This window comes from Jaculus jaculus, chromosome 2 (assembly GCF_020740685.1).
Source record: "Jaculus jaculus isolate mJacJac1 chromosome 2, mJacJac1.mat.Y.cur, whole genome shotgun sequence".
Lineage (NCBI taxonomy): Eukaryota > Metazoa > Chordata > Mammalia > Rodentia > Dipodidae > Jaculus > Jaculus jaculus.
The window spans coordinates 14,121,228-14,136,560 of NC_059103.1; the positions used below are offsets into that span (position 1 = coordinate 14,121,228).

The following is a 15,333-nucleotide window of genomic DNA, read 5'->3' on the forward strand; positions in this document are numbered from 1 at the left end:
TTCGAGGTAGAGTTTTACTCTAGCCCAGGCTGACCTGGAATTCACTATGTAGTCTCAGGGTGGCCTCGAACTCACAGAGATCCTCCTACCATTGCCTCTCAAGTGCTGGGATTAAAGGTGTGTGCCACCACACCCAGCTAAATAAAAACACTTTAAAATTTTTTATTTATTGTGCAAGGAGAGAGAGAATATGAATGGGCATTTCAGGGCCTCTAGCTGATGCTAATGAACTCCAGAGGCATTAGCCACCTTGTGCATTTGATTTTATGTTGGTTCTGGGGAATTGAATCCAGGTCATTAGGCTTTGCAAGCAAGTGCCTTTAACTGCCGAGCCATCTTTAGCCCATATCCTTGAACTATTTTTTTGTTGTTGTTGTTTCGAGGTAGGGTCTCATTCTAGCTCAAGCTGACCTGGAATTCTGTAGTCTCATGCTGGCCTCGAACTCACAGCAATCCTCCCCACCTCTGCCTCCTGAGTGCTGGGAAAGGTGTGTACCACTATGCCTGGGTTAAAAAACAAAAAGATAAGTGGGGACTTCCAGTTAGATGGTGGCATAGGAACCACGCCAAAACAGCCTAGGGGAGAAAAAGCAAAAAATAAACCCAGCAAAACATACTCTTCTACTACAAAGTGAGGATTATAGGAAATTATTGACTGCATTAGAGAAGTAGGAGAGATCCAGAGCGTCTAGAGTCCACATAGGCAGACAGAAGCGGCTCCAGCAGCGGTGACACCAGGTCCGCGTAGCCACAGCCGCAAGGCTCGGCCTGAGCCTCAGGTAAAGCCAGGTGAGGGATTCTCCACTCACACCGGAGCTCCTCGCAAACTCAAGAAATGTGAAGGGAGAACGGAAGGGACCAACGGAGGTGCAGCTTGTGAGGAAGAGGATTGCAAGGACCAGTGGGAGAACTTCAGCCATTCACAGCCTCCTCCCCCACCCCCACCACTGCCAGCACAAGCTCCAGAGACCTGGGAAGGGAGCTCACCTACACAGCACCTGGCACAGGCAATCAGAGCAGCGATCCAGCGACCCAGCCAGCTTACCTGAGCCCACAGTGCAACAAAGAGGGACCCAAGCAGGAGTGTAGCAAAATTGAGACCAAAACCATCCCAAAAGGTAGCTGGGATTACCCCAGGTCAGTAGCCACCAAATAAGCCTGGTATATAGGCTTGAATCAGAAGTGCTAATTCCACCTTCCATGTCAGGCAAATTATATGTTAAATGTGATGGATGGTCGGGTTTGCCACTTTTAAGCTATATTTTGGGCTTGTCATTTGTTGCTTCCCAATTTAACCTTTGTTTCCTCTTCTGTCATTTGTTAGGGAAGGACCTCAATTGGTCACAGTCTGACTAAAACCCTCAACAGAGCAGAAATCTTAGCTTCCTAGTTCACAGGATTAAGAGTGTAGGGGAACACACATCCTAAGGGACTGTGACTTTGTTAGAGGATCTGGTTGTCATAATAACTACTCTTGCATAAATACTCTGTGCTGTTTATCATTGAACGTGTACATTGTTAAGTTAAATTTTAGAATCTGCCTGTATTTTGTTCCACTCAGCCTACTTGAATACTCTCATAGCAGGCAAACCCAACACCTAAGGTCACTTTTGTAGATCCTCTGAGAGTCTTGAGAACCACACCTAGCACCTTAAGCTCCTACCCTGAAGATATATAATATCAGGTTGATTGATACATCTAATAATACTGCAGATAATCAGAAAATCCAAGCACTAAATTAATCTAAGATGCAAAAATATGTACATTATAACACAAGAAACACAAAAAATCAAGACAATACAAATTTACCCAAAAGTATTAATGCATTAGAAATGACCTCCAGTGAGACTGATTTAGAGGAAGTACCTGAGAAAGATTTCAAAAGAATGATTTTAAGTATGTTCAAAGAAATTAAAGAGGAAACCAAAGAAATGAAAGAAAACACAGATATCCAGGTGTGGTGTTGCACACCTTTAATCCCAGCACTTGGGAGGCAGAGGTAGGAGAATCTCTGTGAGTTTGAGGCCACCCTGAGACTACATAGTGAATTCCAGGTCAGCCTGGGGTAGAGTAAGCCCTTACCTTGAAAAACAAAAAAAAAAACAAAACAACGAAAACAAAAAACAAAAAGATGATGACACAGGAAACCATGTTTTTAGTGATTTAAAAAATACCTTTTATTTATTTATTTATTTATTTATTTATTTATTTATTTATTTGAGAGAGAGAGAGAGAGAGAGAGGGAGAGAATGGGCATGCCAGGGCCTCCAGCCACTGCAAACAAATTCCAGACACATGCATCCCCTTGTGCATCTGGCTTACGTGGGTCCTGGAGAATTGAACCTGTGTCCTTTGGCTTTGCAGGCAAATGCCTTAACTGCTAAGCCATCCCTCCAGCCCACAGGAAACCAATTTAATGTAACAAGGAGGTCAATATAAGACATAAATAAGGAAATAGAAATAATAAAGAAAACCCAGTTAGAATTACTAGCAATGAAAAACACAGCCAATGAAATAAAAAACTCTGTAGATAATCTCACCAGTAGAATGGATGAAGGAGAGAATAGAATATCTAAACTAGAAGACCAGGTGGCAGATCTAATACAGTCCAACAAAGAAAAAGACAAACTAATAGGAAAGTATGATTGGGAATTTCAAGATATTTGGGACACTATGAAAAAATCATACATATGAATTCAGGGTATAGTAGAAGGAGAAGAATTTCACTCCAAAGGCATAGTAGGCATTTTCAACAAAATCATAGAAGGAAACTTACCCCAAATTGGGAAAGAGGTGCCAATGCAGATATAGGAAGCCTTTAGAACACCAAACAGACAAAACCTGGAAAGAACCTCTCCTTGCCATATTATAATTAAACTACCAAACATACAAACCAAAGAAAGAATACTGAAAGCAGTTAGAGAGAAAAATCAAGTCACATACAAAGGCAAGCCCATCAGGATCCTACCAGATTACTCAACACAAACTTTAAATGCCAGAAGGGCTTGCAATGATATATTCCAAATTCTGAAAGATAACAACTGTCAGCCAAGGTCACTTTATTCTGAGAAGCTATCCATTCAAATAGATGGAGAAATAAGACATTTCACAACAAAAGCAGGCTAAAGGAATATCTGAAGACAAACCCAGCTCTACAGAAAATACGTTAAAGGACCCTCCATGCTGAAGAGAAAGAAAAGCAGACATATAAGGAACCTGGAAAAAACAAACCATACTCAAATACTAGATAATATAAGACAGCAAAGGTAAAACCAGGAGAACTACAAAACAAGAAAAATGGCAAAAATACACACCTTTCAATAGTAATTTAATATCAATAGTCTCAGTGCCCCAACCAAAAGACAAAGGTTTGCCGACTGTGTTAAAAAGCAGAATCCTTCAATTTGTTGCCTCCAAGAAACTCACCTTTCTACAAAGGATGGACATTATCTTAGGGTGACAGGTTGGAAAATGGTGTTTCAAGCAAATAGGCCTAGAAAACACGCAGGGGTTGCTATCCTAATATCTGACAAGGTAGACTTCAGCCCAACATTAGTTAGGAAAGATAAGGAAGGTCACTTTATATTGATTAAAGGCACAACTCCAACAAGAGGACATTATAATCCTAAACATATATGTACCTATCAAGGGGGCTCCCAACTTAAACAAACACTATTAAAACTCAGGTGACAGATAATACCAAACACAGCTGTAGTGGGTAACCTCAACACCCCACTCTCATCAATTGACAGGTCATCCCGGCAAAAAATAAACAGAGATGCATCTGGATTAAGTGAGGTAATAGAACAAATGCACCTAACAGACATATACAGGGCATTTCATCCAAATGCTACAGAATATATATTCTGTTCAGCAGCACATGCAACATTCTCTAAAGTAGACCATACATTAAGACACAAAACAAATGTTAACAAATACAGGAAAATTGAAATAATTCCTTGCACTCTATCTGATCACAATGGGATCAAACTACAAATCAATATCAAGAAAAGCTATAGAGCATACACAAAATCATGGAAACTAAATAATACACTACTAAATGATGAATGGGTCAATGAAGAAATCAAGAAGGAAATAAAAAAATTCATAGAGTCAAATGATAATGAGAACACAACATACCAAAACCTTTAGGGTACCATGAAAGCAGTCCTAAGAAAGAAATATATAGCTTTAAGTGCCTATATTAAGAAATTAGAAAGGTTGCAAGTAAACCACATAATGCTTCACCTTAAAGCCTTGGAAAAAGAAGAACAAGGCAAACCGAAAATCAGTAGACGGGAAGAAATAATAAAGATTAGGGCAGAATTTAATGAAATAGAAACCAAAAAACCAAAGAATCAATGAAACAAAGAGTTGGTTCTTTGAAAGGATAAACAAGCTCGATAAGCCTTTAGCAAATCTGACCAAAAGAGAGAAGAGATACAAATTAATAAAATTAGAGATGAAAAAGGCACCATCACAACAGATACTGGAGAAATTCAAGAAAATCATAGGGGCATACTATAAAAACATATACTCCACTAAGTATGAAAATCTGAAAGAAATGGATGATTTCCTTGATTTATATGACCTACCTAAATTAAATCAATATGAGATTAACCTCTTAAATAGACCTATAACAAGTATGGAGATCCAAGTAGTTATCAAAATCTCCCAACTAAAAAATGTCCAGGCCCAGATGGATTCACTGGTGAATTTTGCCATACCTTCATGGAAGAACTAACACTAATGCTTCTTAAACTTTTCCATAAAATAGAAGAAGAAGGAATCCTACCAAACTCTGTCTACAAAACCAGCATCACCCTGATACCAAAACCAGAGGAAAAAATTAAAGAGATAGGTGGGCTGTGTGTGTGTTGATCCTCTAATTTCTTTTATTTATTTGCAGGCACAGAGGGAAGAGAGGCAGACAGAGGGCCTCTAGCCACTGCAAATGAACTTCAGTTGCATGTACCACTTTGTGGTTCTGGGGAATTGAACCCAAGTTGTTAGGCTTTGCAGGCAAGTGCCTTAACTGCTGAGTCATTGCTCCAGCCTTGGCAACTTGCTATTAATACAGCTTTTCTGAGATTTGAAGGGTTGCCCTGCCTTCTTCAGCGGACAGCTTATGTTCTCCCGATCACTGTGTGTGTGAAGAAGGGAAAAGAACAACGTACTCATCAACACAAAATCACACAGGTGTCAGTCAATGTCATTTTTTCCTTCATTTTAATTAACACTTTACAAAGTACAAAATATACTGTCTTTTTTTTTGGGGGGGGGGGACATTAGGTACTTTTTTTTTTTCTCTCCATCATACAGTACATGAATCTCAAGGGATCTGTGTTTTCTTTGACAAAGAAAACAAAAGCATGGGGGCCCTGGGGGTGGGGTAGGAAGGACCACCAGTTCTCCCCTTCACCGGAGCCACAGACCGATGACACAGGACCAGTGACGTGCCGCTGTTGCTGGTGACCTGGGCACGGCATGCCAGGTGAGGGCCAGAGGGGGCTGTGGCCAGGCAGGGCACCCACCACTCACTCCCCTACCTCAGGATAACGGAAATGATTTTGGCATAGAACAAGAGGAGGGCTGGGCTTTTCTTTTTTTGTCACTGTTGTCAGCCCCATATTGTTTTGGGGCTAACCCTGCTCATCTCTTCCTGAACCATTTTCTGAGTCTAGGTAAACTGAGGCAGTGGAAAGGAACAGTGCTCTAGGCTCCCTCTGTGGGGACCTGAATTTGGCTTGCTTTTTCTTTCTTTTTTAAACCTCCCTTCCCCCTGCTGGGGTCCTTTAACTTTGTGGACTCCCCTACTGCAAGATGAGCATCCTCCACCCCACTTCCTTCCGTGAATACTGTCTTCAGAACCAGGTGAGTTGAAGAGGCCACTAGGTGGGCCCCAGCCTGCTCAGGTGGCTATATGGATTGGCAGGTCTCTGAAGGGCACAGGCCCTGCTGGGGTCACGCAGAGACGTCTAAATATGCCCATGTGGGGCTGAGCCCGCGCCACCAGGGCAGTCCCGCCTTCCACCCCGCAGCTAGGGCCTACGTTTCCCACCAGCCACCTCAGTCTATATGGCAGTGGAATAGGCTCCTGAGGACTCCAAATACTGCATGAGACACTCTTGTAGCTAATTAGAGCTGGACTCTTCACACATGTGCACACACATACACACTCATGCCTAACACATGTACACACACACACATGCGTAAGTATAATCACACACAGAACAGCATCCTGGCACCTGGGATAGGCCACTTGGAACTTCTGGTCCTCACAGCTTCCCCTCCTCTTGTACCAACTTCCACCATCTAGTTGGTGCCATGGGTACCCCTCCCCCCCCCAAGCCTCGGGACTCAACTCTTGGGCAAACTGTATGTTCAGCCAGGGGTTCCCCCACCTTCCCTAGCTGAGTAGCCTCTGTAGCGGGGTCAGAGGTCAAGCTGGAATCGTCCTGAAGCTTCCTCCTTTGGTCTGTGGGAAGGGGCTTGGGGCTCAGTTAAATGTGCTCTTTTGAGGCTTCTAATAGATAATGAAGCAGAAGCAAGATGGGATGTTTCAAGATGCAGGAAAAGCTAAGCTCGATCTGGTTAGCTCTGCCTGTCCAACATAGCAAAGTCAGGTCAAGCAGCCATTGGCCATCTGTGTTGCTTTTTTCCCCACCCCCCTGGCCAGCATAAAGTGGACAATAGCAAAAGGAGAATGTGCCAAACACTCAGGCCATCCTGGTTTCAAGTAATTCCCTCCAGGCCATCTCTCCACACGGATGTCTTCCACCCCTCCAGGCTGTGTACCCGCCTCTCAGCAAAGTATCCAGACACCTGAAAATGCAATGCTAGGTCTTCTCCCTGTCAATGTCACCCATAAGCCCCTCACCAAGCCAAATGTCGACTTTCTGCTCCCTAGCTCTGCTCACAGTAGATGGGGAAAGGTGTCCTGTGGTAGGTAACTCACCAGGATCTAGAACTGCCCAGGAGAGGAGCGAGCCTCTGGGCATGTTGCGGAGCAGTTTCCAGATTGAATTAAAGGAGACGGGAAGATCTACCCTCAATATGGCTGATACCACTCATGAGCTGGGGCTGTGGACTGAATACAAAGGAGAAAACAGGCTGTGCACCAGCTTTTATCACTCTGCTTTTTGCCTGTGAACTGAATATGTGACCAGCTACCTCACATTCCCGCCACCATGATGAACTATATCACCTCACAATAAACCCTGCAAGTTGCAATTTTGTCCCATGTTTCGTCCCAGCAGTGAGAAAGTAACTAATCCATGTCTTTTCCTGTCTCACCTGTCATTGCTCAGGATGGGGCACCACGCTCTGCTACCATCTGGGAAGCTTTCAAGTCCCCTCTCCTACTGGAGTCTGGGGAGGAGCGGGTGTTGCTCCGTATCCAATCCAGAGGCCCTACGCATGGCCCAGGGTGGCTTCAAGTCTGTCTGGGAAACGTGGCCACGAGGGGCTGGTGGCGGGTGGCTCAGGTCACCTCTGACTATCATGTACCAATACGGGGGACCCTTTCTGTATCTAGGGGACTAGCCCTGCCTGCCTGCCTGTGTCTCCCTAGTTTCACAGTCCCTTCTGTCACATCACAGGGGACAGCACCCCTGCAGGGTGCTGCTGGCCACCAGACGTCAGTGCATCCACACCGCTTGGCGGGCACTGGGGGAAACGACTAGATCACCAGCTCCCGTCCCTCACACCAGGAACCTGTTACCCACAGCTGGTGATTCAGGTGAACGCTGGTGGTATGAGAGGCCCTGGCCTCCCCCCTGAATCATGGGGAAGGTATGGGGTCAGGGCTGCATGACTTTTGCTGGGGAGGGGGTACAAAGCTGGTAATGCTTTTCTTTTTTTTTTCCCTTTTGTCTCTGTGGGGTGTGCGGGAGAAGCGGCTTTGTTGGGAAGCCCAGGCTGTGGGGCTGAGCCAAAGGATGAGGCCTTTGTCATTGGGGACAGAGAAGAGTCACTGCCCTACCATCTCCTCCTGGTGGGGGGGGGGGGTTACCATCATTCTGTAGTGTAGGGGCCAGGCGGTGACCATGACTCTATGCACTTTTCTGACCAGAGCGCCTCTTACAAGCAGACACAAATGCCATGATCTCAGGGAGTCTCTGTGAGGGGCCGTATGCTCACCCACGCTCGGCAGCCTAGCTCGGGGTGCCTGGCAGGGAGCCTAAAGAGCCGCTCTCCCCACCACACAAGCCAAGAGAACCTCCGCTGCAGGACTGGCTACCTCTAAGGCTGGGTCAGCCAGGGATAGGTGGTGGCCTTCCAGAAACACATGTCCCTCCAAGCAAGGTCTGGAGGGACCCTCATGCCCATCAGACAAGGAGATGCTGGGGCACCGAAAAAGGTAACAGATGGGGATGCCCATCCCCATAGCTGTGGAGACCATGATGTGTCTACGCTATGCCCAGAACTCAGAAGAGAGACCCGGCTTCCCTTTACAAGCTGGAGGATGGAGATGGCCAAGCGGGGAAGGTGGGGGGAGGGGGGATCTCGGGGAGACTGGCTGGTGAGCACAGGGGAAACCATACCGATTGTTCTGGGTCAGGTGGGGACGGACTCCAGGAAGTGACCAAGGCATACCCCCTGAGATTTCTAAGCTTGTAGATTTAAAAAGGAAACAACAGGTAATAAGCCACCTTTAAAGTCATCCAAAGATAGGGGACCCTGTGTGTTATGAGGGGGACAGAATGTGACGTGTCCACCAGCCAAAGTCTTTGGGGGTTGCCATGGAGGAGAGGGCTGTGTTCTGTCACAAAGCAAAAAACAACAACAACAAACAAAAAAACCCCAATCACTTCACCTCTGGACTGATGTCAAGTACCCAGAGGCCTCGGATGTGGAGATGGGGGTGCAGGAGCCACGAATCAGACCATGCCGGCCCTCCACACCTATCCCAAAAGCTCTGTAGGCTGGTGGTTTTAGTCTCCCCTGCAGACAGCCCCAAGGGATCCCTAGGACTTCTCTGATCATTGTATTGCCTACATACTTGAATTAAAAATATATAGTGGCTCAAAACGTGCCTTTGTGTGCGACATATATGGTGGGGGAGGGGACCCTTGCACCCACATGCGTACGCACACAAGGGAGAGGGGGCCTGTGCCCGCATCCTGCGCACACAGAATATATTAACATATATATTGCTCAAGTATATATGCTATTTACAGTACAGATCTCTATCAACATAAAACAGGTATTTATAGGTGTGTACAATACAGTCCTAGAAATTCTAGGGGGAGGGTATACAACTCTGGGGGGTGGGTGGGCCACTGGGGCAAACACACTTGTACAGAGGAAGGGAAAAAAAACAGAAAGGGGTGTGGAGAAGTGCACCCCAGAAAATGAAGACCTTCCAAGGTGATAGAAGGCTACTCAGGGTACCCATTTGGCCATCTCCCTTTTGGAACCAACAGACGATTTATATAAGATTTTGGTTGTTAGGGGATCTTGTGCAAAATGAATGAACTAAAAAAAAAAACAACCCCACAGGTGGGTTGCTAGTTAGTGTGGAGGGTTCTGAACATCTAGATAGTTCCAGAGCAATTGCTTCATCTGGGGAGGCGGGGGGGGGGGGCAGTGGCTTGTGGGTTTAGAAAAGCGAGGAGGACACAAGACCTACACAAAGGCAAGCAGGTGTCCCCTTCTCTGGCGACAGCATGACTTGGTGACAGACTGAAACACTGCAAGAAAGGGAGCCTGGACAGGGCCTGCCCTCCCAGCCGGCAGGGGCCACCTTCCTGTGGCCCCTGGTGTCGCTCTCCACACCCCTGAAGCCCAGGCTGAGAAACCCTGTAGAGGGAGCCATGGGGTTCCAGTGTCTTGTGACAGTTTCTCTGTCCCCTATGCCACAGGGCCACTGAGCCTGGACCCCCCCAATAAAACTCAAGCAGGCCCCGTGTCTCCAAACGAAACTTTCACCATCAAGTAGCCTGGGTGCAGAAACACTGAATAAAACCTCCAAGTATGATTCCTCTCTGCGATGGCTCGGACGGTGGCCTCCTGGAGCGGGGACCCGTACTCAAGGACACCACAGCCCAGAATATGGGGTGAACGGGCTGGGTCAGGTAGTCCAATCTGGGAGGTGGGACCGAAGCCTCTTCAGTGTACCCCCAAAATGGGACAGGGGAGGCTGACGTGTGGGGAGGATTCTAGGCTGGTCTAGTTGATGGCTGGGAAGGGGAGGCCAGAATGCTGGGGAAGCCCCAGCTGGGAGAAACTTGAGTCACCGCCTGCTCGTATCGGGGTCTGGGGAAAGCAGACGGACGGAAGCTGGTGTGCTCCAGGCTGGTGGGGTGTGTGTGGGGGGGGTGTCCTGGGCTTCCCTGCTCCCCCGGGAGTGAGTGCTTATGTGCAGAGGTGCCCAGGGTCCCTCTTGGCAGTCATGCTGGGAGTTGGGACATGGCCCTGTGTGGTTAGTTGGCAGGCTGGGGTGGTGACACTAGGTAGTTTGGCAGTCCCCAGCTCAGGGGCCCTGCTCTGCTCCTATCTGAGGTGCACAGGCCACTCTGACCCCATGGTGGCCCACTGGCCTCCACTCTGAGGGAACCAGCCTCCGAGATGATGAAACCAAAGACCAGCGACCATACCGTTCAGCTCCGGGCACTCAAGGAGGTTTCTTGGGCTCCAAACACCCAGCCTTGCTCCACCAGCCCCCCCCCCCAAGACATCCCTGGGAGTGGAATCTCTCGTCTGAGATGCCAATTTCCTTTGGTGTCTGCTGTGGGCTACGTGTGAGGCCACAGAGAAACACTTTCTGAGGTGGGGTTGTAGGGAGGAGGCTGGGGCAGTCCCCACTGGGGGGAAACTGAGTCATTCTTCAAAAGGCTGGGGGCTCTAGAAGGCAGGAAGAGGACATAGGAGGTGGCCTTGCCCAGGCCCGGAGGGGTCAGCAATCAAGGGGGTATCCCAGAGGCCCCTTCCTTGGGGTCCCTGGGCCAATTTTCCAGTCTGTAGGGAAATACTGCAAGAGTGATCTTCAGGGAAGGGCTGGCCCAGGCCTGGGTGGGCTGCGGCAGGGGAGAGCCCAGCTCTTAGCGCTTCTAATGCGTTCCTCCATGACTGACCTTCAGGGCGTGAATGACCCCGTTGATGTTCTCCTCTGGAACCTATGGGGCAAAAACCAAAAATAGGGGCTGGAGAGATGGGCTCAGCTGTTAAGGTGCTTGCCTGCGAAGCCCAAGGACCCACGTTTGATTCCCCAGAACCCATGTAAGCCAGATGCACGGAGTAGTGCATGCATCTGGAGTTCCTATGCAGTGGCTGGCGGGGGGGGGGGGCCTGGCATGCTAATTCTCTCTCCCTCTCTCTAGTAAATAAAAAATACAGGGCTGGAGGGATGGCTTAGTGGTTAAGGCATTTGTCTGCAAAGCCAAAGGATCCTGGTTCAATTTTCCAGGACCCACGTTAGCCAGATGCACAAGGGGGTGCATACATCTGGAGTTAGTCTGCATGGCTGGAGGTCCATGCGCACCCATTATCTCTCTGTCTCTTCCTCCCCCTCTTTCTCTGTCAAAAAAATAAATACAAATTAAAATATATATATATAAATATTTTACAGCTAGGCGTGTTGGCTCATGCCTTTAATCCCAGCACCTGGAGGCAGAGGTAGGAGGATCACCATGAGTTCGAGGCCACCCTGAAACTACATAGTGAATTCCAGGTCAGCCTATACTAGAGTGAAACCCTACCTTGAAAAAAAGAAGGAAAAAAAAATTTAGGGCTGGAGAGATGGCTTAGCTGTTCCAGCACATTCCTATGAAGCCTAAGGACCCAGTTTTGATTCTCCAGGTCCCATGTAAGCCAGGTGCACATGGTGGCGCACATGTCTGAAGTTCGTTTGTAGTAGTTGGAGGCTCCGATGTGCCCATTCTCACTCTCTTTCTGTTCCTCCCTCTCTCTAATAAATAAATAAAAATAAATATAAAGAATTTTTTAGAAAAACCAAAACCAGGGCTGGAGAGATGGCTTAGCAGTTAAGTGCTTGCCTGTAAAGCCTAAGGACCCCGGTTCAAGGCTCAATTCCCCAGGACCCAAGTTAGCCAGATGCACAAGGGGGCGCACGCATCTGGAGTTCGTTTGCAGTGGCTGGAGGCCCTGGTGCGCCCATTCTCTCTCTCCCTCTCTCTTTCTTCTCAAATAAATAAAAATAAACAAAAAAGTTTAAAAAACCAAAATAGAAGAGAGACTAGTTGGGAAGGAGGGGTTCAGTGGGAACAACTACAACAACAAAAAATTGGTGAGCCGGCTCCAGACATACGCAGGTCCTGCCTGGTTATGGGGTGTCACTCACCAGTGCGTGGTCGAACTTGAAAGTACTGATATAGTAGGCGGGGATGTCTGCAGCTGCCAAGGGTTCGGATATCTGGGCCACGATTCCACACTCATCTGGAAAAACAGGGTATGCTCAGACTCTGGGAGGCCTCTCCGCCCCCACAATGCTGCTGGGCAACCCCGTCCCAGACCTCTGGGGCTCAGTTCCGTGGCCCTCGCTGAAGGTAGACTGTACTTGGGGAGGCTCCGATCTCAGGGCTCCACACACTGGTCTTGTCCCCTTTGCTTTCGCTTTGCACGTCCCAGTCCCTGCCACCCTTGCTGTCTTGGGAATTCCCTGAAGACGGCTGATCTGATTGTTTGTCTTCTAGATGTGTCTGTGGGCCTCAGTTTCCTCCTTGGAGTGCCCACCAGCCCCTAGCTCTACAGGTAGCTCCAGGAGTTGGAATGTGAGGCTTTTTACCTCCACCTGCAGCACTTCTGTCTCTCTAGAACCTCAGCCTGGAGGTTGGTCCTTCCCTCTCCCCTGGTATCCTGACTAAGGACCCTTAAAAATCCCTTTTCCTGCCTTTCATCCCAGCACTCGGGAGGCAGAGGTGGGAGCATCGCTGTTGAGTTACAGGCCACCCTGAGAATGCATAGTTGTGGTGGTTTGATTCAGGTGTCCCCTATAAACTTAGGTGTTCCAAATGCTAAGTTCCCAGCTGATGGAGATTTGGGAATTAATACCTCCTGGAGGCGGTATATGTTGGGGGCGGGCTTATGGGTGTTATAGCCAGTTTCCTCTCGCCAGTGTTTGGCACACTCTCCTGTTGCTATTGTCCACCTTATGTTGGCCAGGGGGCAATGTCCACCCTCTGCTCATGCCATCATTTTCCCTGACACCGTGGAGTTTCCCCTCGAGTCTGTAAGCCAAAATAAACCCCCCACAAGCTGCTCTTGGTTGGATGATTTCTACCAGCAATGCGAACCTGACTGCAACAATAGTGAATTCCAGCTCAGCCTGGACTAGAGTGAAACCCTACCTTGAAAAACAAAAATGAAACGAGATCTCTTCTTCCTACAGAAGCCCTCCAGGGTGTGGGGAGCACTCCCCGATCAATTTCGACGAGCTCTGGTTGGGAATTTGGATATTCCCTTCAACTCCTTCCCTGACCATCTGTGTGCACGTGTGTGCGTGCGTGCGTGTGCGCGCGCGCAGAACTGGATATCTCTGAATCAACCTGGGTTCCACTGTTCTTCTGTGAGTACTACTGCCTCAGTTTCCCAAGTGCTGGGAGGACAGGTGTGTAACCACCATGCTCGATGGCCATCTCCTCCCTCCATCCCTCCCTTTCTCCATCCCTGCGATTTTCAGTGCTAGGAATGGAACCTCAGACCTTTGCGTGCTACGCAAGTTTTCTACCACGGAGCGCTGACTCCCAGACCCTTATTGGAGGATTCTGGGTAGGTGCTCGGCTGCTGAGGCTCACTGAAGAACTGTAGGCAGATGCTCCGCCACTAAGCCACGTCCCCAGCACGTCATTCTAGTCAGGGGTTGTACTGTTGAGTCACACCTCCAGCCCTGATGTATGCATTTTAGAGTTGGAGGAAAGTAAGAACCGTCTTGTGGAAGCCCACTCCTCCCATTCCCTGGAGACCTGCATAAACCTGTCATCCCACGACTGACCAAGGGGACCTGTCAGCTTTTCTAAGTCTCACTCTCCCCTTTCAGACCATAGCACAGGATGTCACCTAGGCACTGTGTGGGTACATGTGTGGTTCAGCAGTCCCCTGTCCCTGTATGTGAGTACTGGACCCCAGGCACTCACCGAATCCCAGGGGTTGGCCTCCAATCCGCACCATCTTCCAGAGCTCTCCAGATGCACTCGTGAATAGCAAATTACTCGGGAACCTTCAGAGGGGAGGGAGAGGGACACAAGGTGAATGTTAGTTGTGCCACCATCTGGCTCTGCCTTGGTGTGGGGCAGATGCAGGGCCACAGGGAGAGGGCAGCTAGCCCCAGGGTGGGGCAGAGCTCAGGGCACCAAGGACGGTCTCAAGATAGTGCCCCCCACTTGCATGCTCTGCTCTGCACCCCCTCATCTTGGGTGGAGAGGGGAAGGTAGCGCTTGGGACGAGGTTTGGCGACAATGGCTAAGGCGCCATGAGTCAAATCTCTGCTTTGGTCATCAACTTGCTGTGGACTTTGGACAACGGCTGTACCGATTGGGAGGACCTTTATTTTATTTATTTACTTTTGGTTTTCAAGGTAGGGTCTCACTGTAGCCCAGACTGACATGGAATTCACTATGTAGTCTCAGGTGGCCTTGAACTCACAGCGATTCTGCTACTTCTGCCTCCCGGGTGCTGGGATTAAAGGTGTACATTACTATTTTTTTTAAAATATATTTTATTTATTTATTTTTATTTGAGAGAGAGAAAGAGGGAGGGAGAAAGAGAATGGGTGCGCCAGGGCCTCCAACCACTGCAAACGAACTCCAGATGCATGTGCCCCCTTGTGCATCTGGCTTACGTGGGTCCTGGAAAATTGAACCAGGATCCTTTGGCTTTGCAGACCGCTAAGCCATCTCTCCAGCCCCCATGGTACCTTTAATTTAACTATTTGTAAGGGGGGAGAGAGAGAGAGGGAGAGAGAGAGAGAAGAGAGAGGCAGAGAGAATGGGTGAGCCAGGGTCTCCAGCCACTATAAACAGACTGCAGCCACATGCGTCACTTAGTGCATCTGGCTTTATGTGGGTGTTGGGGAATCAAACTAGGCTTTGCAGACGAGTGCCTTAACTACTGAGCCATCACTCCAGCCCAATGGGGAGTACCTTTATTGAAGGGAGTGGGGAGGGCTCGCTCGGGATAAAGTGGGCGACCCCGCCCAGGCGCCAGAGGATCCAGCCCTGGGGGCCTTGCTCACCTCTGTTGCGTCTGCACATCCATCACCAGGGAGATGTAGCCCTCGATGAGGGAGAAGGAGAAGAAGCGGATGTGGCCACAGTCCTCGCCGGCAGCCATGGGGTCCTTCACTCTGGGGGGTCAGGGAAATGAGTGGGGTTT

At 48.6% G+C, this 15,333-nt stretch overlaps 1 protein-coding gene across 1 annotated transcript in view; it reads right to left on the reverse strand.

Moving 5' to 3' along the window:
- Positions 1–5,275: 5,275 nt before the first annotated feature.
- Positions 5,276–15,333, reverse strand: part of Castor2 (cytosolic arginine sensor for mTORC1 subunit 2) — a 55,910-nt gene continuing 45,852 nt past the window's right edge. The window contains exons 6-9 of the mRNA XM_045142830.1: positions 15,194–15,304; positions 14,097–14,179; positions 12,305–12,399; positions 5,276–11,120 (exon numbers count right to left, since the gene is read on the reverse strand). Of these exons, the coding sequence (XP_044998765.1) occupies positions 11,055–11,120; positions 12,305–12,399; positions 14,097–14,179; positions 15,194–15,304 (355 nt within the window). The 3' untranslated portion in view covers positions 5,276–11,054. The remainder of the gene's footprint in view (positions 11,121–12,304; positions 12,400–14,096; positions 14,180–15,193; positions 15,305–15,333) is intronic.